At 51.4% G+C, this 25,243-nt stretch overlaps 1 protein-coding gene across 10 annotated transcripts in view; it reads left to right on the forward strand.

The window, feature by feature from the left end:
- Positions 1–25,243, forward strand: part of SIPA1L3 (signal induced proliferation associated 1 like 3) — a 235,554-nt gene that overhangs the window by 158,543 nt on the left and 51,768 nt on the right. For all 10 annotated transcript variants that reach the window (XM_068527222.1, XM_068527220.1, XM_068527221.1 and 7 more), the window contains 5 exons: positions 22–179; positions 5,972–6,548; positions 12,942–13,216; positions 20,538–20,789; positions 21,615–21,752. In XM_068527222.1, coding sequence (XP_068383323.1) covers positions 22–179; positions 5,972–6,548; positions 12,942–13,216; positions 20,538–20,789; positions 21,615–21,752 — 1,400 coding nt within the window. The remainder of the gene's footprint in view (positions 1–21; positions 180–5,971; positions 6,549–12,941; positions 13,217–20,537; positions 20,790–21,614; positions 21,753–25,243) is intronic.

Raw genomic sequence — 25,243 nt, forward strand, 5'->3', positions numbered from 1 at the left:
CCTCTCCCCGCCGTTTACCAGCTACTAAGGAAGAGGCACATAGGAAATGACATCGTGACGATCATCTTCCAGGAGCCCGGGGCGCTGCCTTTCACCCCCAAGAACATCCGCTCCCACTTCCAGCATGTCTTCATCATTGTCCGGGTCCACAAGCCCTGCACTGACAGCGTCTGCTACAGGTATGCGCCCGCGCCCCGCCCCTGCGTGCACCGGAGACCACCAAAGCTGGTTTCCAGCATCCGGGCAGCGCGGCAGAGAGAGAGAGGGGACAGCTGGCCCAGGTGGGCTGCCTCCTGCGTTTCTTGTTTGTGCTTCAGCAGGGGAGTGCTGTTCACACCTTCCCACACCCTCTGAGAGAGTGATTCTTAACCAGAAAAGGGGCATGTCACCCCAGTTTCGATAAGCAAACCATCAGGGATTTGTATTTGCCTGGAATCTTTTGGTTGCAAGGGACAGAAAACCCACCTCAAAAAGGCAGTTATATACGTTGGTTCTCATAAATGACACGTTCAGGCCTAGCCGCATGTGCTCTACTTCCCTGTCTGTCGCTTCGTTTGCTGGCAGCTCCAAGCTTAACATCTTCCCAGCTGCAAATCCAGCAAAAAGAGAGCTTTCCTTTCCCAGGAAGAGAAGCCCCAGGATTGAGGCTCATTGACCTGCTTGGGGTCACGTGCCCATCCTAGAGTAAGACCACCAGCTGTGCCTGGGCACAGGGCGCATGGGCTGAGAGTCACAGGAAAATCGGAATATGGAAGGATGGAGACAGGGCAGGCAGGGGCCCCCCTCGGGAGGCAGAGCTGAGGGTTCTCTTAGTTCGCAGGTCAAGAAGTGACACAAGCCTCAGACCCATTCAGCGTCCTCCCCAAGCACCAGTTCTCACCCGGGGGCGTGGCCGGCCCCCAAAGGACAAATGGAAAGCTCTCTGGCCTCTCACCTCTGACCCCCAACCACCCAGTTGCCTGTCACAGAGGCAACTACTATTAGCTATTTCTCATGTATCCTGATACCTTCGGGCCATACAAGCAAATGCTTACAAATATTCCTTTTCCACCTTTTTAACACACACGGTACCATATCCCACACACTGTTCTGCATCCTGTATTTCTTCGCTCAGCAGCCTTTGAGAACTTTGCACACCAGTCCGCAAAGTGCCTCTTCCTTCTTCATGACTGCGTATTAGTCCATCACGTGGATGCCTGAGAATCTACCCCCATCCCTTATCGATGGAAGTTTGGGTTGTTTCCTGTCGCCTGCTGTTACACTCCCCCCTGCAGTGCATAACCTAGTTTTGTGGGGGGGGTTTTGTTTTTGTGTTTTGGCCGTGCTGTGCTGCTTGTGGGATCTTAGTTCCCCCACCAGGGATTGAACCCAGGCCCTCAGCAGTGAAAGCACTGAGTCCTAACCACTGGACTGTCAGGGAAGTCCCCAGAACCTAGTTTAGACTGTCATTGCACACGCGTCCAAGTACACAGCTGGAATAGATAAAGTCCCAAGCATGGAGTTACTGGGCCAAAGGGTACGTGCGTAGGTACACTGGGTGGTCTCAGTGGAATTGCCAGAATCTCCCAGTTTCTTCTTGGCCAAATGTGTGAGAGAAGGGAGGTGGATTCCAATATGCAGGACATGCTGCTTGACCACCAGGCTGGATATGTTGCCCAGTGGCCGCTGGGAGCCAGTACACCGCATGGCAGGGCCTTCACAAGGCACAGGCCCAGGCCTGCAGCCCCCCCTCCCTTACCCCCACCCATTTGTTCCCGGGACAGAGCAGCAGCTACGAGGGCCTGCACCTCCAGGCTCCATGTGGGCCTGAGGTTACTTAGATGCTGTCGATGTTCCTCAGCAGCTCAAAGGTAGCCCTGGTGAGCAAAGATGGAGTTGTTCTCGAGCTCATACACACATACACACAGACACAGAAGGAGACAGCCCTCCTGTAGTACATCAGAAGCAGGGGGCTGCTGGGTGGGCCCTTCTCCCCTTTCTCCTAACTGTGAGCTCCCCTCTCCTACCTGGGTTATCGCAGGAGCCTGCGGCTGACCTCCTGCCTTTCCAGGCCGGCCTTCACATGGTTTCCAGAACAATCTCTTTTTTTCTGACGCACAAAGCTTTCTTGTTTTTTTTGCAATTTAATTTAAAATATTTTTATTATGCAACATTTTGAACGTTCTGAAAAGTACAGAGGATAATATAACAGATACCCATGTGCCTACCACCAAATCTAACAGATGTTAACATTTTGCCATATTTGCTTCAGCTCTCCCTTTATTTCTGAAGAAAGAAAACGTTAGAGATACAACCAAAGCTGGCCCTCCCGCAACCCCTTTCCTCCCCTCCTCTCCTTCCCCACACGCAGCTGCTCTCTGGACAGACCTTCCCCTGTCCCCCACCCCCGCCGGTGTCCCCAAACACGTTTCTGTCTCAGCACTCATCACCCTGTAGGAACAAACTGTCGATGTGACTCTTGCCTCCCTCGAGGGTAACCCCACGTCATACTCACCTTCATACATCTATGCTGGCCCGGCGCTCGCCATGTAGAGGACCCCAAAGACGCCTTTGCCAACTAGACGCATGCCTGGCCCAAACATTGTAGGCCCTGAGAAGATAGTTGTTGAATAAATAATTGTGAGTGTTCTAGAAATACTGAGCTACAGCTACAGGTGACCTGGTGGTCGCACCATCTCCTGGCTGCATAAGGAGGTGCCGCCCTTTCCCGCTCGCTTCAAGTGCATACTTTCTGCATAGCGCACCAGCATCCCTGCAGCCTGTGGGCTGGGGAAACCCCAGCCCTCCTGCTGGGGAAGTGAGGGACCAGCTGTTCTGATTGTCCAGAAACCTTCAGCAGCTTGCAGTTTCATAATTCTTAAAATCATGAATCAGGACTATGGGAAGAGCCCAAATCTGTCACTCTAAGCAGCCACGTCCTGAGTGAAGAAGCTGCAGGGCCATTCACATCTGTAAAGCACAGTCTGAACACGGCTTTAATTAGAGTAGAGAGACTGGCGAGGTTGTCTTATCCATCCCCCTGCCTGGAGGCAAGGCCACGCCCACAGAAGAAAAGCTGCCTGGTTTGTGTGGCCTTTGAAGAACCTCTCCACGGGGAAATGCCTTTTTCTGTCCAACCTACACATTGGTAGGAATCTGTTTCTTCTTGGTCTGTCTGTTCAAGTTTAAATCATTACTTTAATCAGTATTGAACACCTGTGCCAGCTCTGGGGCATCAGCTGAGCCCAGGTGGGTGGCACCTGCCCACACACATTCCCAGGATGTAGAGAAGATTTCACTGGCCAGTGAACCGTGGAGGTGGAGAGCAAGGGGTCTGGCCTGACCCACCCGGGTCTGCAGTAGCTCCCTCCATGGTCTCCTGCACATTCTCTGGTCCTGTCCATCCCTTTCTTCATGGGGCAGCCACGGTGATCCTTGCAGATTGTCAACCTGGCACGTGCATTCATCAGGGACCCGCAAGAAGCAGGTGCCCCCCACTCTGGGTTTTAACTGAGGGATTAATGAACAGACTAATAGGTGTGGGTATGTTAAGGGAACCAATACAGGAAAGTGAGACATCCAGGGACCAGCAACAGCAGGGATCCATTACCCCACCCCCAGGGATGAGGTCAGAAGGGGATGGGAGAAGTTTCTGGAAACTAGGGAGAACTATGGCTTTGGGAGAGGGGCTGCGCAGCAGAAGCTGTGGCTGTTGAGTAAAGGGCCCAGGACCACAGCCACTGCCACCATCCGAGCCCAGCAGGGAGGCAGTGAAGAGAAATAAATACTCCACCCTCTTTCCTCTCCCCTTCCCGTAGCCTGGCCAGGGGAACCCAGTGAAGGTCGCACAGCCTGTAGAAACCCACCTTCCAGGGCAGGAAATGGTAGAGACTGCATCTGGGGGCACAGGCGGTGAATAGCCAGCCCAGATGGTAAAATGGTTGCTTGTTTCGAGATGAAAAGCGCTAACTCACCATCAAGGCCCTGCCTAGCCTGGTCCCTGGTGGCCTCATCAGCCTTCCACCCTTCACTGCCTGGGGTCTGGGCACCCCGGCCTCAACTCGCCCTGCGCGTGCTCTTTCCTGTCGGGCCTTGTTCCTCCCATGCCCACTGCCTGCACGGCCCTCCCCTCAGCTCTTCCTCTGTCTCCTACTCAGCTGCAGATCCCAGCGTAATTTCTCTTCCTCACAGCGGCCCTCCCAGAACACTAAATCCCCAGGGCCCAAGAGGGGGGACGTCCCAGAAGCGCTGGTCAAACAAATGCATGAATGTCACCCTGTCCCCTTGTCAAGTTGGGTGGGGGCTTGGGAGTTGAAACCTGACGAAGCCTTTCATTGTGGTTGGGTTTCACAAAACAGGTTTTAATCAAGAATCTCATTATTTTAAAAATTGTCTTACGGTATGAAATCTCTCCCAACACCGTAATCACAAGCTGACATTTTTATAGAAGGTGAATGCAGTACTCTCTAAGAAAAACGTCGTTTTCAGCACCTCATACTGTTTTTTAATCGTCATTATGTAAACAGCATAACTCATGGTGTCTCTGGAGCCCCTTTAAATGTCTTTCCGTGAGAGTTGTCTTCCCCTGCCCCCTGGGTGTTCACTCTGGCAGGTGCTATAGCCTTTCTGCCTGATACTAGAAATCGTCGAACTTGTAGCCACTGAGTCTCGATTTGGTCATTAGAATGTCACAAACAAGGTTCATCAAGTCTAAACTTGACTTATCAGCAAATCTCCTGCCTCCCAGCTCAGGATTGCCTCTGCCTGGGAACCTCAGTGGCTGGGGAGGCTGCTTCCCTCTCCTCTGTTTCTCCGCCTTGCACTTCCCCTCCCCCAGGCCTGCTCACTGCCAGTTTCTGACCTGTCCAGGGTTGGAGCACAAGGAGAAAACGGGAGACAGGGAAGTGTCACTGGGGCTCTGGTCACAGCTGGCTGCGTGCTCTCTGGGCTCTGCGGGGGCTCCCTGCCCACCTTCTAGATCTCCCAGGCAGGAGCAGACCCAAGTATCCTCCCAAATATAAGGGTCACCTAGGACGGCCCCTATTCATGGGGCCGCTTTCTCCAAAGATTTTCCTCCCAGTGAGATCCTCCCTCTCTAATTTGCATAGTGGGTGAGAAGGTTATTTGGGGGAACAGGTTTTAGATCATTTCCTTTTTACTTTCTCACTCAGTTGCTATCTGATTTCTATCATAATAGCATCTCAGTCAAAACTGAAGTAGGAAGAGCCCCATCCTAACTTCCCTGTACAATGAATTTTCAGAACAACCTTTGTAGAGATGATTTACAAAGCGTGTTAGTCTTACACAAGTGTCTGAAAGAAGTAAATCACAGAATGTTCCATATCAGTCAGGTGTTCCTACAATAATGCTGCTTAACAAACCACCCTGAAGCTCAGTGGCTCACAAACATTATCATTTCTTCTTGGCTCACACATCTGCAGGTCAGCTGAGGTCTGGCTGGCCCTGGCTGCAGGTCTGCTCCAGGTGTCCTCATCCTCCTGGACCAGTAGGCCCCGGGACATGTTCACCTCATGGCGAGGGCAGGTGCATAGGAGGCAAGCCTGGCCTGCACACACATTTGTGCCTTTGCTCAAAAGCCATTGGCCAAATCAAGTCACATGACCAGGCTCAGGCTCAATGGGATGGGGATGTACCTGCCCACAAAGGTAGAGAGGGAGGGGTGAATTTTTGCCAAACTAATTTACCGCAAGCCTGTATGTATGTAAAACAAGATTAACTTAAGTTGAACAATGCTAGGAAAATTATCCTTTGAATATCAGTGGATGTTCTAACATCTTTTGTACAGGAAGTAAAAATGCATGCATGTGCCCTAAGACTTTCTCCAGTTTCCAGTCTAGTTGGCTGGCAACTTACTAGTTAGACGTAGACTTCCGTTCTTAGAAAGGAAACTCCTTCTGGTCATGTATTGTCTTTCTAAAGGAACTCTCAAGTGCCTATCTTTCTACCATCTAAATAATTTCTCCCTCCTCAGTATGGCTGTGACCCGATCCAAAGACGCTCCTCCTTTCGGACCCCCCATCCCCAGTGGAACCACATTCCGCAAATCTGATGTCTTCAGAGACTTCTTGCTGGCCAAGGTGATTAATGCTGAGAATGCCGCGCACAAGTCCGACAAGTTCCACACCATGGCCACCAGGACCCGCCAGGAGTACCTCAAGGACCTGGCTGAAAACTGTGTCTCCAACACACCCATTGACTCCACCGGCAAGTTCAACCTCATCTCCCTGACCTCCAAGAAGAAGGAGAAGACAAAAGCCCGGGCAGGCGCTGAGCAGCACAGCGCCGGGGCCATCGCCTGGAGGGTGGCGGCTGAGGACTTCGCCCAGGGGGTAGAAATCGACTGCATTTTGGGAATTTCCAACGAGTTTGTGGTGCTCCTGGATCTACGCACCAAAGAGGTGGTGTTCAACTGCTACTGCGGGGATGTCATCGGCTGGACCCCAGACTCCTCGACACTCAAAATCTTCTACGGGCGAGGGGACCACATCTTCCTAAAGGCCTCTGAGGGTTCTGTGGAGGACATAAGGGAAATTGTCCAGAGGCTGAAGGTAAGGGAGAGAGCTTCTCAAGGGTGCAGCAGTTCTGTGGTCTGGCAGAGGCCTTAGGAACCACTAAAATGCCTCCCTGAGCCCAGTCAGTTAGGCCAGGACACTCATCGGCCCCAAGAGAATCAGAATTGTCACTTACACACCAGGGGTCTAGTGGGTCCCACAGCCTGGGTTCTTTCTGGGGAAGGTGTCCGAGGCTCTCCGTGCCATCACCTTGGGAGAACAAAAGGCATATTTACTCACTCAAGATGTTGATAGGAAAGATAAGTTTAAACTCATGTTAAAAATGTAAGGACACTTTACAGAAGAATTAAAACAGAATGAAAGGCTTCCAGACCATTAAAATATAGGACAGAAACAGGATGTTGCGGTGGGGAGTATACAAAAGCATAATAAAAGAAACAAAACAAACAGAAAATTATATGGCAGGAATAATTCCACATCAGTAATCACAATAAACGTGAGTGGTTTAACATCTCCTGTTAAAAAACAAAGACTCACAGTCTGGATAAAAATCTTAACCCTAAACTCTCGGTAGCTCAGGCTCGGACTGTTGCCAAACCAAGGATAGCAGATTGGTTTCAAGTCAGATGACAGCTTAGTTGGTAATGGCTGTTTGAAGCATTGGGCCAAGAAGTACTAAGGCCACATCTGAGCCCTGTGTGAAGGAATGCTGTGGTCGGTGATTGGCTCTCAGTGGGTTTAGCAGAATGGCATGTCATGCGTGGAATAGAGATGGCAGTGTATCACGGGAGTTAACAACACAGGTTCTTGAATCGGAAGGCCTGGCTTCAACTCCCAGCACTGCCACTTACCAGCTGTGTAACCTCACCCTGTTACTTAACCGCTGGGTGACTCAGTTTCCCCATCTGAAAAATGGGAACAGTAATCATCCTACATCATGTAAAAGTTTTAAGGATTGGATGAGTTATGTGGCCCAGGCAAGCTGGCCTGACTTGGGAGGCCGTGACCTCCAGAGGCCACTGTGACAGCTGTCTGTCCTCACCCTTCTAGGCCTTTGCACTTGCTCTTTGAGTTCAGTTGGATTGGTAAAGCCCTGCTCTGGGCTTCCCTGACTCCAAAATTCATGCCGCGCCTTAGACTACCACAGTAGCTTGTATGTAGATTTCCCATTAGGATGGGAGGTCCGTGAACGAGGGCCTCTGACTGTTTTGCTCACTTGCTTATCTCATATGCACAGATCAGAGCTGGCACATAGTAGGTGGTCAGTAAATGCTGATTAGTTGGTTAGTTGAATGAGATGACTGAACCCTGACTCTGTGCTAATGAGCCATTTACGTGCATGACCTCACAGTTCTTCACCCACCCCGTGGAATGTAGGCACTGTTTTTATCCCCACTTGACAGAAGAGAAATGCAAGGTTCAGAGAGGTATAGATACTCACAGAAGGTCATACAGTAGGTGGCAGACTGGGATCTGAATCCAGATTTTTCTGACTCCAAAACCTGTTTGTGCCCAGACTTGAGGCTGATAACTAACTGCTTACTTGGCATCTCCACTTGACCTTGAAACTTAATGTCTAAGAGCAAGCTCCTAGTTTCCTTCCCCATGCCTCCCAGGGTTCTCCTGTCTCAGCAGAGGACAAGCCCAAATGAGTGCATTTGTGGGATCAGAGGCCTCGCCATCAGCCTCACTCCCCTTTCTCTCACACCCACATCCAATCTGTCAGCTCCGTCTCCAACAGGCAGGCTACCCTACTTCTCCCCCTTCCATAGCCCCTCCTGGCCTATCCGGTAGCCTCCTCGCTGGTCTCCTTTGCGTCAACACTTGCTTCCCTGTGGTCTCTTCTCAGTAAGGTCGTCAGAGGGATCCAATCATGTCACTGCTCTGCTCAAACCCCTCAGCTCACTCTGGGTAAAAGCCCAATTCCTTACGGTGGCCCATGAGGCCCTGCACGGCCTCTCTGTCAGCCTCTCTGATCTTGTCCCCCCTTGCTCTCCCTGCTCCAGGCACACAGACCTCTGCTGTTTCCAGAGTGTGCTCATCAGGCATCCAGCCTCAGGGCCTTTGCACTGCCTGTGCGCTCTTGCTGGAACACTTTCCCTCATCCCCACATGGCTCCCTCCCCTTCTATATGCCTTTAGTCAGATGTCACCTGTCAGTGAGGCCTCATTATCCAAAATTGCAAACTCCCCTCCCCAACTTGGCCCTGAGCTTATTCCACCCACTTTCCCTGCTTTAATTTTCTCGATAGCACCTACCACCATCTGACGTGTATTTTTACGTATTTGTTGTTTGCCGCTCTGTCCTCAGCACCTAGGCCAGCGTCTGCTGTGCAGTAGGCACTCAGTGACCGTGGACTGAATGCTCGCATGCGTGCAACCCTGTAGTAATAGCAAAAGTGGCCATTCATGGGGGGCTGACTGTCTGACTGCTTGCAGCCTTGCACAACCTTGCATTTCTTCTTCCCAAAAGCCCAGTGAGGGAGATACTGTTATCACCCCCGATTCACAGATGAGGAAGCTGAGGCCCAGAGAGGTAAAGCGACTTGCCCAGGGCCCAGAGTGAGTTAAGGGCCTGGGTTCTTAAACATGAGAGGTCTTCCTCCCAAAATCCTGACAGCAGCTTGCGTTTCTTGAGCAGTGACCGTGCCAGGCACTGTGCCAGACTACATGTTTTACCCACATCCTCTCTGTCCCACGCCCACCCCCGTGCCTACTGTTGGTGCAGTGCTTTTAGAGCACATTTCCACATCCCCCCTCACAATCTCAATGCCCCAAAGCCCGCTGAGAAACCGGGCAGCCAGGAAGTGATGACATAAGCCATCTTCTGTGAAGGGACAGGTCCATCTTAAATGGCTCACAAGGTGTGTCTTCTTTGTGAAGTCCTCCAGGGTGAGGGGTCCACACCCTCCCCCGGCACAGCTGGGATTCAGACATCCTTTGTTTGTTAAGTCGACAGGTTTTATTATGTGCCGGGCCCTGGGCCGGGCAGTGCTGGGACTCAGCAGTGACCATGGTGGGCCCAGGCTCCCGTCTGAGGCAGACACTGAACAGGAATCACAAGTGCCAAGATGCTAAAAGGCAGAGTGTTGAGGATGCCAGGGGAACCTATCATGGCGGGCGGTCTCAAACCCACAGATGGGATGCAGCCCCCAGACATATTTAATTAGTTACCAATGCTTAACATTCCGAGGATTTCGTATGAACCTAGCTTTCTGGCTTCTCTTGAAAAACTGGGGGATCTGGCTATCCAGGGCCTGTGTTTATACTGGTCAGGGGTCAGCTGAAGCAGGGTGTTGGGTGCCCCCTTTACACAGGGCATGAGTGCACCGTTTGACCATGGTTCTCACCAGCCTGCATCTCCCATTACCCACCAAGCACCCCAGCTTGTGAGCCTTGGCCCGGGGTGGAGCAAGGCTTCCCTGAGGAAATGACTTAAACTGAGACTAGAGCAGTAAGTAGGAATCATCCTGGTGAAGAATGAGGGGGAAAATAAATAAAAGAGAAAAAAAAAAAAAAAAAGGCAGAGGAAGCAGCATAGCAGCAGGGAAAACAGCACAGGGGCTAAAAGATAGAGTTAAGGAGTCAGATCTGCTTTATGACCTTGGGCAACTGACATGCCTCAGATTCCCCAGCTGTAAAACAAGCAAATTATTGTATGTACGTCATAAGTGAGATATTAGAGAAATTGGGCATTGAAAGGACTTAACCAATGCCTGGCACACAAAGATCGGTCCCCAAGAAAATTAGCTTTAAAGGGGGCAGGGTGGCTGCTTGACACAGCAGAGGTTCCTCTGAACTGATTGTGTGTTTGGTCTCATAAGGTGTTCTGTGTGCCATGGAGCCTTTCTGGAACCTTGTGAACATCAGGAACGGTGTTCTTCTTTGGGTGGGGCTGCCTTCGGGTTGTTAACAAAAGCACATGGCACAGAAGTTTCAGGACACTAAGCCAGAGCAGCCCGAGTTCCCCTACTGGCTCTCTCTCCCCCATCCAAAATGACCCAAAGCAGCCATACTGGGTAGTTACAGGCTGAGCTGCTAAAAGAAAGAGAGAGACTGAGAAATCCAGTGGCTGAAATAAGATGGGAGTTTATTTCTTTTGTAGTTAGCACTCAGGCTGCTCAAAGCTGGCAGAGACAGCTCAGGGACTCACGTCCCTTCCTCCTGTGGCTCCTTCTTTCCCTTCGATATTGTACTTTTCAGCATGGTCAACGTGGAGTCACTCCATATCCATGTTCCTGTCTGCAGGAAGGGAGAAAGCGTGAGCGTGGAGGACAAGCAATTTTATTTTTAAAAACACCGTTCCATCACTGTTGCCCAAAACCAAGTCATGTCCACACCCAGCTGCAAGGGAAGCTGAGAAATGTGGTCCCCAGCCAGTTGGCCATGCACCCATCAAAACTCTTGATTTGCGGTGGGCAGGGGAGTCTCATTACTCAAAGGAAGAAGGGGAGGATGGAGAGTGGACGGCACTTAGCAGTCCTGCACAGCAGTGCCTGAGCCGTCGGGGCCTCTGCGGGGGTGGCTCTCGGAACAGCCCGGGACTCCCAGGGCTGGTGCTGCCTAATCGGGCACAGGCACGGACACACAGGACTCTCCTGTGAATCACCCACAGCCAAATTCTTCAGACACAAGGGTGACGGCTTCAAAGGGAAGAAGAATTTTGACTCCCAAAGCAGAAGTAGTGGTCTAGGATGGAGCCACTCACAACTTTCTCTTTTGAGGCACTGAACAGTAGACTTGCCTTTCCAACCAACTTTTTAAAACTTATTAATCATGGAAATTTTCAAACATACAGAAAAGTAAAGAGACTCACATAGTGAACTTGTAGCTCCATCACCAGTTTCCATAGTTATCAGCCCGTGGCCCGTCTTGTTTTTCCCTTCCCTCCCTTCTCTTCCCCTGACTATTTTGAAACAAATCCTAGACATCCTATCATTTCATCGGTAAACATCTCAGTATTTATCTCTAAAACATATGGACTCTGTAAAAATAACTATTTTGTCATTATCACACATAAAAAATTAACAGTAACTCCTTATTGTCATGTAAACAAGTTGGGTTATGAAATCAATTACTGGGTCTCAATCAACAATTCTCAAAGATAGGGTAGAAAAGATTGAAACATATCCAATGGATCCCAGTGGGGAAGGACTTGGTTTCGTGGAGCTTTGTTCCAGTTTTACATGTTTCCTCACTTCCCAAATTCTCACTGTCCAGACCAGGAACAAATGTGTTTACATTTTCAGGTAAGTCCTTTGCCATCCAAACTCATTTCTCGCTACCCACGCTCGGGAATGTCAGTGTGGATTGCAAGGAATATTTTTGTGTATATGGATACGTGTGTAAATGTGTGAATGCATAACGTGGCTTGTGACATAAAATTCTTTCTTACTGTGCTGCTCTAATAGGTACATCAGGTAGCCTCGTTTCTAGCCAGGGAATGACTTCTCACAGGAAATGTGAACCATTACACGAACTCTTTCCTTAATGCAGTTTTAGGATAGGGCAGACAAATCTTGATGTAACTTGTTTATTAACAGCTGCGGCTTGTTAAGTTAATCTTTTTGTCCCAGGAAGAGGAGGGAATCCCTAAGGACATGCTGAAGAACCAGGGGTTCTGTTCAGTGGCTTCTCATATCTATGGTAATCATGACAAAAGTCTCATACAAATGAAGCAGGGAGTAAATTGGAGGCAAGGCTCTGTGTGGTCTGGTCGGCTCCAGGATGGGGGACGGTCTGGGAAGGAGACTGGGAAGGGGTTTGTACCTCTAAGAATGATGTCATGAAGTAAAAAATATGGCCCGAGCCCCCAACCTAGAAAAGGTCACAGGATCTCTGGTCTGTTGCCTCTCTGGCTTTTACTCTTGTCACAGTCACCGTATCGGTCAGGATGCATTATTAGTGGCTTCAAATAACAAAGGTTTATGTCACTCCCACCACGTGTCCATCTTAGGTTCAGCTGGTGTCTGTGCTCCACATTATTCTAACTTCGGGACCCTGGCTGACCAAACAGCCACTCTCCGGAATAATGCTAGAGGCTGTGGCTGAGGGGAAAGGCCTGCAAAGGGTCTTGAATTGGCAGTGAAATGCCCCAGCCCAGACAGTTTGCCAGTTCCATTCACACTTCATTGGCCAGAACAAATCCCAGAGACCACCAACGGCGGGGCGGGGGTTGGGGGGGGGGTGCATTTGGAGATCACAGCTCATGACCGCCACCTCTGTGTGAGGTATCCACGTTTCTCCAGAAGTCAGGAACCCCGGGCTGGGACTAGGTGGGTGTTTGCGCTCCCGTACCCTGACATCACCTGGGAGGGTAGACGGGGGTCAGCAGGGTCTTTGGCCTCAAAGGGCAGAATCTGACCAGGAGCCTCCCACAAGAGCTGACCCCGAGCAGCTTGTGAGGCTAGACCCCACGTGTTGCCTGCAGGTGATGACCAATGGCTGGGAGACGGTGGACATGACCCTGCGGCGGAATGGGCTCGGGCAGCTGGGCTTCCACGTGAAGTACGACGGGACCGTGGCCGAGGTGGAGGACTACGGGTTTGCCTGGCAGGCCGGCCTCCGGCAGGGCAGCCGCCTGGTGGAGATCTGCAAGGTGGCCGTGGTCACGCTGACCCACGACCAGATGATCGACCTGCTGCGCACCTCCGTCACCGTCAAGGTGGTCATCATCCCACCTTTCGACGACGGCACGCCCCGGAGGTAAGCCTGAAAGGTCGGCAGCGCCCCAGGTGCTAGCACTTGAAGCCCTCCCTCAGTAGGAAAAGTGATAGTGGTGACGGGGTCAGAGCTAATATCTGTGGAACCCCTCCTGCAAGCCAGTCGCGGTCTAAGCTCTCCACGTACGTGCTGTCCCATCCAGCCTCCACAACAGCCCTGTGAGGCGGGCGACCTCCTTAGTCGCACACAGCGTTAAAAGTCCTTGCCTGAGGGCACATGGCACTTCACTCACTTGTTCAACACATATGTATTGAGCCTCTACTGTGTGCACGCTCCATTTGAAGTGCTCAGGATACAGCGGTGAACAAAATAAAGTGGCTGTTCCCTTGGAGTTTGTGTCCTGAGGGAAGGACAGGCAATCACCAAATAGATGTATAATACAGGACCTGGCAGTGACGAGGTCTGAGAAGAGAAAGTGGGGTCATTGAAGGGTTTGCAGCGTGGCGGGAGAGCGGCTTACGGGGTGGTCAGGACAGGCTCCCGGGTGGAGGCCACCATGTAGTTTTCCGGGCTAGCGGGTCCGAGACAGGAACAAGCCAGGACAGGGTCTCCAAAGTGTCAGTGTGTGTGGTGCGTTCCTGCAGCACAGGGAGGCCGGTGTGGCTGGAGCACAGAGAGCAAGGCTGTGAGATGGGAGAGACGGACAGACTGGGGGGCCTTTCTGGACATGGTGATGAGCTTGGGTTTTGTTCACTAGGAAGCCAGTGCAGTGTTTGTTTCTTTTCATTTTGTTTTCTTTTGTTTTAATGGAACATTTCAAACATATGAAAAGTATGCTGAGCCCCTTGTTTCAACATTTATCAACATGTGGCCAGTTCTTGTTTTGTTTTTTGTTTGTTTTTAATGATTTATTTGGTTGCGCTGGGTGTTAGTTGCAGCAGGTGGGCTCCTTAGTTGCGGCTCATCGGCTCCTTAGTTGCAGCACACAGGGTCTTTAGTCGTGGTTTGCCAGCTCGTCAGTTGTGGCATGCAAACTCTTAGTTACAGCATGCATGTGGGATCTAGTTCCCTGACCAGGGATCGAACCTGGGCCCCCTGCATTGGGAGCATGGAGTCGTATTCACTGTGCCACCAGGGAAGTCCCAGTTTTTGTTTTTTTTTTAATTCCATACCTCCCCACCTTGGATTATTTGAAGCAATCCCAACTCCTTGGAATGTATCTCTACCCAGTCAGGACCTTTAAAAAGTTATTATTACACTTAAAAATTTTAGCAGAAAGTCAGCATCAACTGCCCAGTCTATCTTTAACTTCTTTTGTATCAGAGAGATATTTTTTAGAAACAGTGGCATTTGGTTGATGTGCCTCTTCAGGCTCTTCTAATCAGTGAGTTTCCCCTCCCTCTTATTTTTTTCTTACAACTTACTTTGGGAGGAAAGCAGCTCACTTGTCCTTTAGAGTTTCCCACGTCCTGGATTTAGCCGCTTGGACACCACCCCTCTGGTGTCCTTTAACCTGTTTTTCTAGCATGTGTATTTCCTATAAACTGAAGTTCGGCATAGAAGCTTGATCAGATTCTGATTGAATTTCTTTTGGTAACGGCACTTCCCAGGTGTGCATCCATTAGGAGGCATCGAATGTCCGGTTGTCCCTGTGTGAGTGATACTAAGGGCGCTCAGAGGGTTCAGATGGTGGCAACCTGGCCCTTGACCATACGTTTCCCTTCAGCTGTCAGCAGCCATTCGTGATCATTGCCTGGATCCCCTATGTCATTAGGAGGCATCAAATGTCGGTTGTCCCTGTGTGAGTGATACTAAGGGCGCTCAGAGGGTTCAGATGGTGGCAACCTGACCTGTGACCATACGTTTCCCTTCAGCTCTCAGCAGCCATTCGTGATCATTGCCTGGATCCCCTATGTCATTACAGGGCACATGGAAGTGATGTCCTCATTTCTGTCATTCCTGTGTTATTTATTGGCTGGAATTCTTCCCTTTTTTTTTTTAATTTTTATTTTATTTTTTGGCCGTCCTGCGATATGCGGGATCTTAGTTCCCCGACCACGGATCGAACCTGTGCCCCCTGCGTTGGAAGCCCAGAGTCTTAACCACTGGACTGCCAGGGACGTCCCTGGAATTCTTCTAAAAAGAACTATCCTTCAGCAACTATATGATTCTTCTGAGGTATAATTTGTACAGGGAAGGCAGGACAGATGCAGTTCTTAGGATAATGAGTTGGTACCCTCGCAACCCCCAGAGGGGTCTGGAGACAGTGATTCTCTCTAGCATCACTATATTCCAAGTGCCGGAAACACAGCTGCACAGAGGACAGTCAAGGCCTGGGCCCTCACAACCCTGCTGAATGTATCGGGGGAGACAAACAATAAACAAGTAAGCAAGTAAGATGGTTCATATAGCCAAAGGGGGAGGCAGCTGAGCATAGTAGGAAGGCAGGTTCTGCAGGGAGCTTGCCTACGTTTGAATCCAAGCTCCTCCTCTTATTAACTGTGACCCTGGGCAGGTGGCCTCACCGCTCTCTGCCTGTTTCCTCATTTGTAAAATAGGGACAAGAATAGATCTTTCCCTAGAGGTGGTTGTGAGGTCGGGGGAGGTCAGGCCTGCAGAGCACATGGAACAGGACTTGGCCTGTAGGAGGCACTCTGAAGACACCAGCTATGAGATCCTGGGTGTGAGGAGCGTGAAGGGCGTGACCCGACATTGGATAAGGGGGTCAGGGAAGGCCTGAAGACGAGAAGGAGCCAGGAGAGGGGCCTTGCGGGCAGGGAGTAGCCATCACAAAGGTGAGGACAGAGGCCCTTGGCTTGTTGATGGACCAGAAAAGGGTCATGTAGCTGGAGCTGAGTGAGCCACGAGAAAGGCACGAGATGAGGAGACACTGAGTGCTTATATACATGACCTCGCAGGGCTGGTGTGATCCCCGCTTTACCAGTGAGAAAACTGACGCCCAGAGTGGCCCAGTGTCTTGTGCAGAGCTGTACGGCTACTGAGTAGCGAGCAAAACTCAGTCCAGCTTCCGTGTCCAGATCCTCAGCTGCCTCGAAAGCGATTGCGAGCTGTGGGCGTGTGCGTTCTGGTTGCACCAGCCCCACCTTCTTGAGTCTTGTTGCTCTGACCTTGGTCAGGGGTGGTCTGGGCAGGCTTAAACCCTGCTGCAACCAAGGGCTTAGCCACCCACACCCCAGCCCCTCAGCCTCGGGACTTCGGCCAGGCCTCAGGCGTCCCCTCTTCCCAGCCCTCTTCCGGGGCCGCCTCCACCCCTGCGTGGAGCCAAGGCCTGGCCACACCTGCTCCGTGCTCTGCAGGGGCAAGTCAAGCTGAGGTAACCCCACAGGCGAGCACACACACACACGCACGACACACACATCACATGCACACACACACAGACACACGCACGAGATACCCTGCCTTCAAAACTTGGGAGCGCCAGAGGCTGCAAAGGCGTCCTTGGACCCACAGGTGGGGACCAGCTGAAGCAAAAGGAAATGTCTGCAGGCTCCCTTCTCCAACTCTGGGGAGATGGGGCCGGGAGGGTGTGGCCAGACGGTTCCGCTCCCTGCCCTATTTAGGAGAAAAACTATCATCCTGCTCCCTTTACAAGGCAGCCACCGAAACAGGATCTCCTGCTTACAGGGGCGGGTGTGGGTTGGGACTTGCGTGGTTTTTGTTGTTCTTCAAGTGCAGAGGCGTCTGGCTGGCCTCATTTGCAGAGCTGATAACCCCAGCGCTGGGGTCCCTCCAGCCTCTTGCTGCAACCCTGGCCTCCTGGCTCAAATGTCACGATAAGCTCTGAGGGGAAACACACCAGGACGAGCAGAGGGTTCTCCCTGCCTCCAGCCAGGCTCTGTGTGGCGTGTGTCTGGACCCCATGTTCTTCAGACACTGAACAGAATACAGGGGATCATCCTCACATCCCCCAGGCCGCAAGGCTGGGGTTCTCAAGTGAGCCCTGCCCTGCTGGGCCATTGCCAGGCTGGGCCAGGTAGCCGGGAGGACATTCCAGGGCCCCCAGTGAAGTGTGTCGTGGTGACCTTGGGTGCTTGCACAGGCTCAGGAGGGATGTTCTTATCTTGCTGTCTCTCGCTGCCTGATGGGGAAGGCGACCTGGGCTGCTTTTGTCCTCTGCAGTTGGACTTAAGACATCTGAAGGGGGAGGGGATAGAAACTCCTGCTTGAGAAGGGAAATTGAAACCCCACAAGTGAGTGAGTAGTAGAGATAAGAAAGGAATCCCCATGGCCCCCAGAAACTAGGCTGTCAGGAATCAAGGACAAGGAGGCAGAGAGGAAAAGTGGTCTGCAAACCAGGGGCATCTGCTCTCAGATGTCTCCCACACGTAGCTGAGGGCAGCGTTGTTGGGCAAGCAAAAGACTAGAAGAAACCTCAATATCCAGCCGCAGGGGATTGGCTGAGTAGATCCCAGGTCATCCACGTGATGGAATAGTAATGGATTGTTTATAAAGAAAATGCAGTGAGTCTCTTTGTGCTGAGAGGGCCTGGTGAGAAATGTCGTTAATTGGGAAGAATAGAAAAAAGCAAGATGGGATCTGGAGTTAAGTGTAATATTCTTTTTATTTCTGTTTTAAATCATGTTTACGTATGTGCATAGGCTATTTCTGTAAGAATATGTAAAAACCTGGCAGCTGTGGGTGCTTCTGGTGGGTGTGACTGGGGGACGGAGACGGGGACAGGGATGCCCTTTTATACCACTTTAATTTTTAAAAACAATTCAAAAACTAAATCAGTGAAATGGGCTTTGTAAACTTTTTCTCATGTCCGCATCATCCCTGGCAGCTTGGTAAAATGCAGCTTCCTGGGCCCCACCTCAAAGAGGACTCTGATTCAGAGGGGCTGAGCTGGGGCCCAGGAATCTGTGTTCCTTTACTGAGTGCTCAGGGTAATTTAAATGCTGCCGGATCTCAGATCACTGGGAAGGAATTTGTTCCAGAGCCCCCAGGTGGGTGTGGTTGGACTTCAGAAGGCGGAAGGGAGACTTTCGCTTCTGAGCATGTGGGAATGACGGGTAGACAGTCCACAGAATTGGCTGGAGAAGGCGACAACAGCAAGAGCTCCTGTTTGTTAAGCACTTGGCACGCGCCAGACTTTCTGCTAATGCTCGCAGCCATCTTACAGATTAGGAAACTGAAGCTCTGAGAAGGAAAATCCCTCACCCATGGCCACACAGGCCATAAGTGGCGGAGCTGGGATCTGAGCCAGCCATCTGGCCTCAGAGCCCTGGCTCTCCATCACTCTGTGCTGCCTTCAAGATGACTGTTTCCCTCTTTGACGTCATGCCCAGAAACTCTTGACCAAAGACGAAGCTGTCAGTAACTGGGGCAGAAGGGACCCAAAAAATCTACTCACAGGTTCCCAAACCACTGTTCAGTGGGCCAGTGTATATGGTGGTTAAAGCTGTGGGCTTTCAAGTCAGCTTACTATCCAGTTTCCGGGAATTCCCTTGCAATCCAGTGGTTAGGACAACGCACTTTCACTGCCAAGAGTGTGGGTTCTATCCCTGGTTGGGGAACTAAGATACCACAAGCCGTGTGGCATGGCCAAAAAAAGAAAAAAGAATAGATAGATAGATAGATACATACATACATACATACATACATGGGTACCTACATAGGTACATAGATACATAGATAAATCCAGTTTCCACCTCTTACTGGCTGTGTGACCTTAGATAGGTTACTTAACTTCTCTGTGCCTCGATTTACTTCTCTCTTCAGTGTATCTACTGATTAGAATTCTGGTTACCAGCAACAGAGGTGAAGCAAAAGAGAGACTTTACTAGCTAATGCACCTGATAAGACTAGGAGATGGGGCAAGATTTAAGTGTGGCTTTATGCAGAGACATCTTCATCAGGAATCTTTATGACCTGTCTCCTTTTGTGCGTTGCTGTCATTCTCAAGCCATCTCCCACTTCACGGGGACAAAGATGACCTCTCCCTCCTCACAGCTCCAGCTTAGGTCTCCCCAGCTCAGCAGCCCAGGGAAATAGATCTCTCCCCCGGTAGTTCCAGAGCTGATGCTCACTGCCTCTGATTGGCTCAGCTTGGGGCACATGACAATCCTGTGCCTGTCATTGTGTCCAGAGAGAGAAGAGTTTCTGACCAGCAGGCCTGGGTTACGTGCTCATACCTGGAGCCAAGAAGTGGGGTCAGCCCCACCTAGAGCACACAGACCTGTTCTCAGGAGAAGGGGTGTAGAAGCTGAGCAGGCAGGAGTAGCAGGTGTGCACTGCCTGGGGCCATGATGGTACCCCCTCCACCTCTGCTCAGGCCTGGCGTATCTGTGGGTTCTGGTAGACATTTGTATGTTGTCATTCCTCACCTGGTACCTTGTGAGGCATGGGCACCTGCTAATCTAGAGAGGCTGCTGGAAGGAGCTGCTGAACGTCAGCTCAGCTCCGACTCTAGTGCTACTGAGCGGCGCTGTGTGTCTGGCCCAGGTGCCAGAGCACATCCTCAGGTCACCTTTTAATGACTCCTTAGCAGACATGACCTGGGCCCACAGGCTCCCAGCCACCAAGTCCACCAGATCTTTTGCTGGATGCCCTGAAAGTTCCCCAGGCTCCAGGGGACTCAGGAGAACCACAGAGGATCGGCTCAGTGTGGGCAGGAGAACTTCTAGGCCAAGGGCTCCTCTGAGTTCAGCTCCCACAGCTGCTAGGAGGTGGATTTTGTGAGCACGGCCCCCTCCTCGGGCTCAGAGCCCCCTCCCGTGCTGCACTGCAGCAGTGGTGGAGATGCCAGCCCAGCCTGCGGATCTCCCTACCTAGAGCCAGGAACGCTGCGGTGCATGTGTGGCAGCCTGGTCTGGGGGAATTCACGGGCCGTTCTGCATCTATTTCAAGGTTCTGGATTTCGTGGCTTTTTTTTTTTTTTTTTTTAACCACCCTGCAAAGTAGGTCACCTGCTCCTCTTCCAGCTGCCTTTGAGCTTCTTTGGAACAAGGCAGATACTGTCCTTTGATTCTGAGGGCATCCGCCTTCCTGGCCCCAAGAACCACCAAGGGGGGCCGAGCCAGCCCATGGAGGACACTGGCTGACCCAAGGCCTGGGTCAGGGAGAAGGGAGAGGAAGGGAGACGAGGAGAGAGGAAGAGAAGGGGAGAGGAGATGAGGCAGAGAGCGCCAAGCGTTGGAGCCACATTGTTGGGCCCTGTCCCGGTTGAGGCCTCCAAGCTGCTACACGTCAGACCAGTTTAAAGGGTACCTACTGGGCCTTTAAAATAGGCCGTGTCCGTTCAGATTGGGTGGGAAAGCCCAGCCCGTGCTGCTGCGACGCTCAGCAGGCGTGCGCGCTGGTGGGCCGGGGCCTGTCTGAGTAACGCAGTTTTTCTTCCCAGGGGGTGGCCAGAGACCTATGACATGAATACCTCGGAGTCCAAGACGGAGCTGGAGAGCCTGGTCGCGGGGGGCCGGCCCCCCTATCGCAGCAACGCTCCCTGGCAGTGGAGCGGGCCCGCGTCCCACAACTCTCTCCCAGCCTCCAAGTGGGCCGTTCCCGCCACCCCCGGGCACGCCCAGTCCCTGAGCCGGCCCCCGAAGCAGACCCCCATGGTCCCCTTCCGGGAGTCCCAGCCCCTGCACAGCAAGAGGTAAGGACTCCACCCCCCGCACCCCACCCAGGGCACCAGCCCAGCCCGCACCTCCCTCCTGTCTGCAGCCGCCCTTTGCCCTTTTCTCTCTCCTTCCCCTGCTGTCCAGTCTCTTCCTCTCCTCAGTCTTTCTCCTTTTCTTCTTGTGCTTATATGCCCCCCGCTTCCTCCTTCCCTTAAACTTGCCTTATGAGCCTCTTGTGTGAGGGCCCAGGGCTGGGGAGCTCAGGGTCTGAGGTTGGAAATCCACCCTACTGTATACGATTAAAACTATATATTTTTTTAAAAGGTCAAAGGACTGATAAGCACAAAATTTAGGACAGTGATTCCTTCTGGCAGGGAAGTGGGAAGGGGAGGAGCCCACCAGTGGACAGGTATTGCCGCCACTCTAGCTCTTGGGTTGGGTGGTAGCTTCAGGGAGTTTGTTTTATTATGATGGCATATACCTTAAAGATAAATGCTTTTGAATGTATTATATATTAAAAGATAAAGAAAATTTTCCAAGTAATGAAGGAATCCACCTTGCAGAGGAGCGTCTTGTCCCAGGCGTGGGCGAGAACGGTCTTCGCGGCCCCATCAGAGCCCCATCAGGCCACAGAAGCTGGGGGGCAGGCTCAGCCGCAGTGGGAAGGCATGCAAGGGGTGCCCTGGCTTCCTGCTGCCCTTTGCTCTGCAGCCCTCTCTCTGTCCCCATGGGAGGATAGCAGGTGAATCAGATGGGATGTGGTTGGGCCTGAGGGAGAGGTCTGGCTGTCCCTCCTCGGAGGGCAGGGGTATCCTCCTCGCCCACCCCCACCGCCTTCCTCCCTCCTGTCTCTGTTCCAGGCCCGTCAGCTTCCCAGAAACCCCTTACACAGCATCACCAGCAGGGGTCGACAAAGTCCCTCCCTACCGACAGCCTTCTGGGAGCTTCTCCACCCCCGGCTCGGCCACCTACGCAAGATACAAGCCATCCCCAGAAAGGTCAGAGTCTCTTCACTCTTTTCAGTTAAGGAATCTGGTGAAAGCCAGAATCCTTCTTCCTCAGGAAATGCACTTACCCCACAAGTTTATTTGCCATTTTATGGGGCTTATGGATCCCTGAAGGTCATCAGAGGACCTCCAGGAGGGTGGGCTGTGTGTGTTAAGATGTAGGGCCAAGCCGGCCTGGGCAGGACTTGCCGTGCCTGTCCTTGCAGCAGCATTTCGGTTGCCGTTCTCCTGACACCTGAATCACTTGTCTGAGCAAGAGCAGGCGCCTTCCAGAACAGCCATTCACCTCACTCCAGCCTGTGCTCCCCAGGACCAGGCCACCAGCATTACCCAGTTGTCATGGCCTGTCGGGCTTCAGTCCTGTCCCCTTCTCCAGTCTGGCAGCCTGAGGGATCTTCCCAACTCCTCCCTGGCTCCCCAGTGCCTTCGGGATAAACCCAAGCTCTCTAGCTTGCTCTCCAGCAGCCTTCAGCCCTGGTGCCCAATAACCTTCCTCCTCCAGGGTCCCTGTCTGAGGGGCAGCCCCACCACTCCCCTGTCTTCAGGCCAGAGCCGTGCACCTCATCCTGGATGTCTCCCTCCCCCCCCCCCCACCGCGGTCCATCCCTTCCACCTCCTGAGCATCTCCGCCCCCTCCTCCTTTCCCCAGTGCCCCACCCTGGCCACCTCCCTGAGCCCCCAGCCTCTGTGCCACCTCCTCTGGTCCACCCCCCACTCAGTAACTGGGGGGTCTTTGCATATCTGGCCATGTCTGTCCCCTGCTCCAAACCCTCCTTGTGTCCCAGAGCCCTCAGGACACAGCCTCCATGCCTCACTCTGGCCACCGGGACGCACCCGCCTCTCCAGCCTTGTGCGGTGCCCTGCACATCAGCCGCCCTGGCCACTTCTGATTTCCTAGGCAGGCTGTGTGCATTTCAGAATCCTCCCCATGGAAATTCTTCATGATCTTCACCCCCACCCACTCCACAGACACCATTCCTCCAATGTGAGTGCTGAAGCTCCTCCTCCAGGAAGGCTTCCCTGTACCTCCCCCCGCACTAGGTGACATGCTGCCCCTGTGCCCTTCGCTTCATGTGTATTTCCTGACCATGGCCTTGAGCACTCTCCATTCTGTTAGCCCAGTTAAGCGTGTGTGCGCACACATGTGCATGCATACTCATGCATGTGTGCACGAACAAGCCTGCTCTCCAGGATACGATACCTTTCCAGGTCGTTTTGTATAACATTATTACCATCACACAGCACAGGGTCTGGCACATGGTAGATCCTTGGTATATATTTGATGAAAGATGGATTGAGTGAGTGAGTTTGTTTAAATAGTGAGCTTCAGAATCACCTGGAGGGAGGGCTTGTTAAAGTACAGATTACTGGTCTGACCCCTGAGTTTCCAGCTTGGTAGGACTGGGGTAGAGCATGCGATACCAAGGCTGCTGGTCCAGGGAACACACTTTGAGAGCCACCACACTAAACATTGTTTGATTCTAAGCCTCTGTTGTAAAACTGGGGGAAACATACTCAGTCTTTCATCTTCTAGTGGTCACCATTCAGCTTTCATCAGCAAAGGATCCCCAGAGCCTTCCATGTGCCAGGTGCCAGGAGAAATATTTGAGATACTCACTTACAGGGGTTCCTGTTGTCAGTGCTGCTGTGGTGGAGAGAGAGTCTTAGAAGGGATGCGCACTCTGATGAGAGCTCTAATAGACTCAGGCCTCAGAGGAGGGAGCTCAGCCCAGCGTCAGGTCTAGGCTGGCTGCCAGGAGGAAGCGGCATTTGAATAAGGCTTTGAGAGATTAGTAGGAGTTTGCCGTGGAGAAGAGGGAGAAGGTCATTCCAGACAGAGCAAAGGCTACAGATGTGAGTAAGCAGAATGGTGTGGAATGCAGAAGGGAAAAAAAAGTTGAACTCAGAGAAACAGAGTAGAATGGTGGTTGCCTGGGGGTGGGGGAAATGGAGCGATGTTGGTCAAAGGGCACAAACTTTGGGTTATGAGATGAATAAGTTCTGAGGATTTAATGTGTAGCATGGTGGCTGTAGTTAGTAATTCTGTATTGTACACTTAAAATCTGCTAAGAGAGTAGATCTTAAGCATTCTCACCCCAAAAAAAATAAGTATGTGAGATGATAGATGTGTTAACTCAATTGTGGTACTCATTTCACAATGTATACATAAATCATTACGTTGTACACTTTAAATATATTACAGTTTTATTATATATTTGTCAGTTACACTGCAGTAAAGCTCCGGGGCGTGGGGGAGAGATGTTTCTAAGAGTGCTATTTACTCAAGGAGTTGAGAACATTGTTATTTCTGTGAAGGGGTATGCTGACCAATTCTGTATTACGTGTAGACAAGTGTTTAGGAAGAAAAGAGAATACAATTGCTTACTTTGCGGTAAGTCCATTTTTAGTTTTAAAAAGAGCTGCCAAACTATTTTCCAGAGTGGTTGTACCATTGTCCATTCCCACTGGCAAGGTATGAGTCACCCCGTTTCTCCACATCCTTGTCGCTCTCTGGTGTCATCACCGTTTTTCGTTTCAGCTGTTCTCATAGGTGTGTGATGATGTCTCATTGTGGGTTTTTGTTTGTTTGTTTGTTTGTTTTGTTTTTGGCTGCGACGGGTCTTCATTGCTGCGCATGGGCTTTCTGTAGTTGCAGTGAGCAGGGGCTACTCTTCGCTGCAGTGCGCAGGCTTCTCATTGCGGTGGCTTCTCTTGTTGTGGAGCACGGGCTCAGTAGTTGTGGCTCGCGGGCTCTAGAGCGCAGGTTCAGTAGTTGTGGTGCACGGGCTTAGTTGCTCCGAGGCATGTGGGATCCTCCCGGACCAGGGCTCGAACCCGTGTCCCCTGCATTGGCAGGCGGATTCTTAACCACTGGGCCACCTGGGAAGCCCTCATTGTGGTTTTAATTTGCATTTCTCTAACGGCTAATGATGTTGAACATCTTTGTTTTTCAATGTTTATATATTCTAGATACAAGTCCTTTGTTAGCTTTGTGGTTTGCAACTATTTTCTCCCAGTCATTAGTTTGTCTTTTCATCTTCATAACAGGGTCTTTCACAAAAGTTTTTAATTTTGATGAGCTCCAAATTATCATTGTTTTCCTTTTATGGATCATGCTTCTGGTGTTAAATCTTAGAGCTCTGCCTAGTCCTGAGTCCTGAAGATTTTTTTTTCCCAGAAGTTTTTCCTTTTTTTTTTTTTTTTTTTTTTTGCCACGCTGTGCAGCATGCGGGATCCTAGTTCCCCGACCAGGGATCAAACCCGTGCCCCTTGCAGTGGAAGCGCAGAATCCCAACCACTAGACCGCCAGGGAATTCCCTTCTTAGAAGTTTTAATTGTTTTCTATTTTACATTTAAGTCCATGATCCACTTCGAGTTTTTCAAAGCTAGTTTTTGCCCAAGGTGAAAGGTTTAGGTTGAGGTTCCTTTTTTTTGCCTGCCGATGTCCAGCACCATTTATGGAAAAGGCTCTCCCTCCTCCA

This window comes from Eschrichtius robustus, chromosome 19 (assembly GCF_028021215.1).
Source record: "Eschrichtius robustus isolate mEscRob2 chromosome 19, mEscRob2.pri, whole genome shotgun sequence".
NCBI classification, from domain to species: Eukaryota; Metazoa; Chordata; class Mammalia; order Artiodactyla; family Eschrichtiidae; genus Eschrichtius; species Eschrichtius robustus.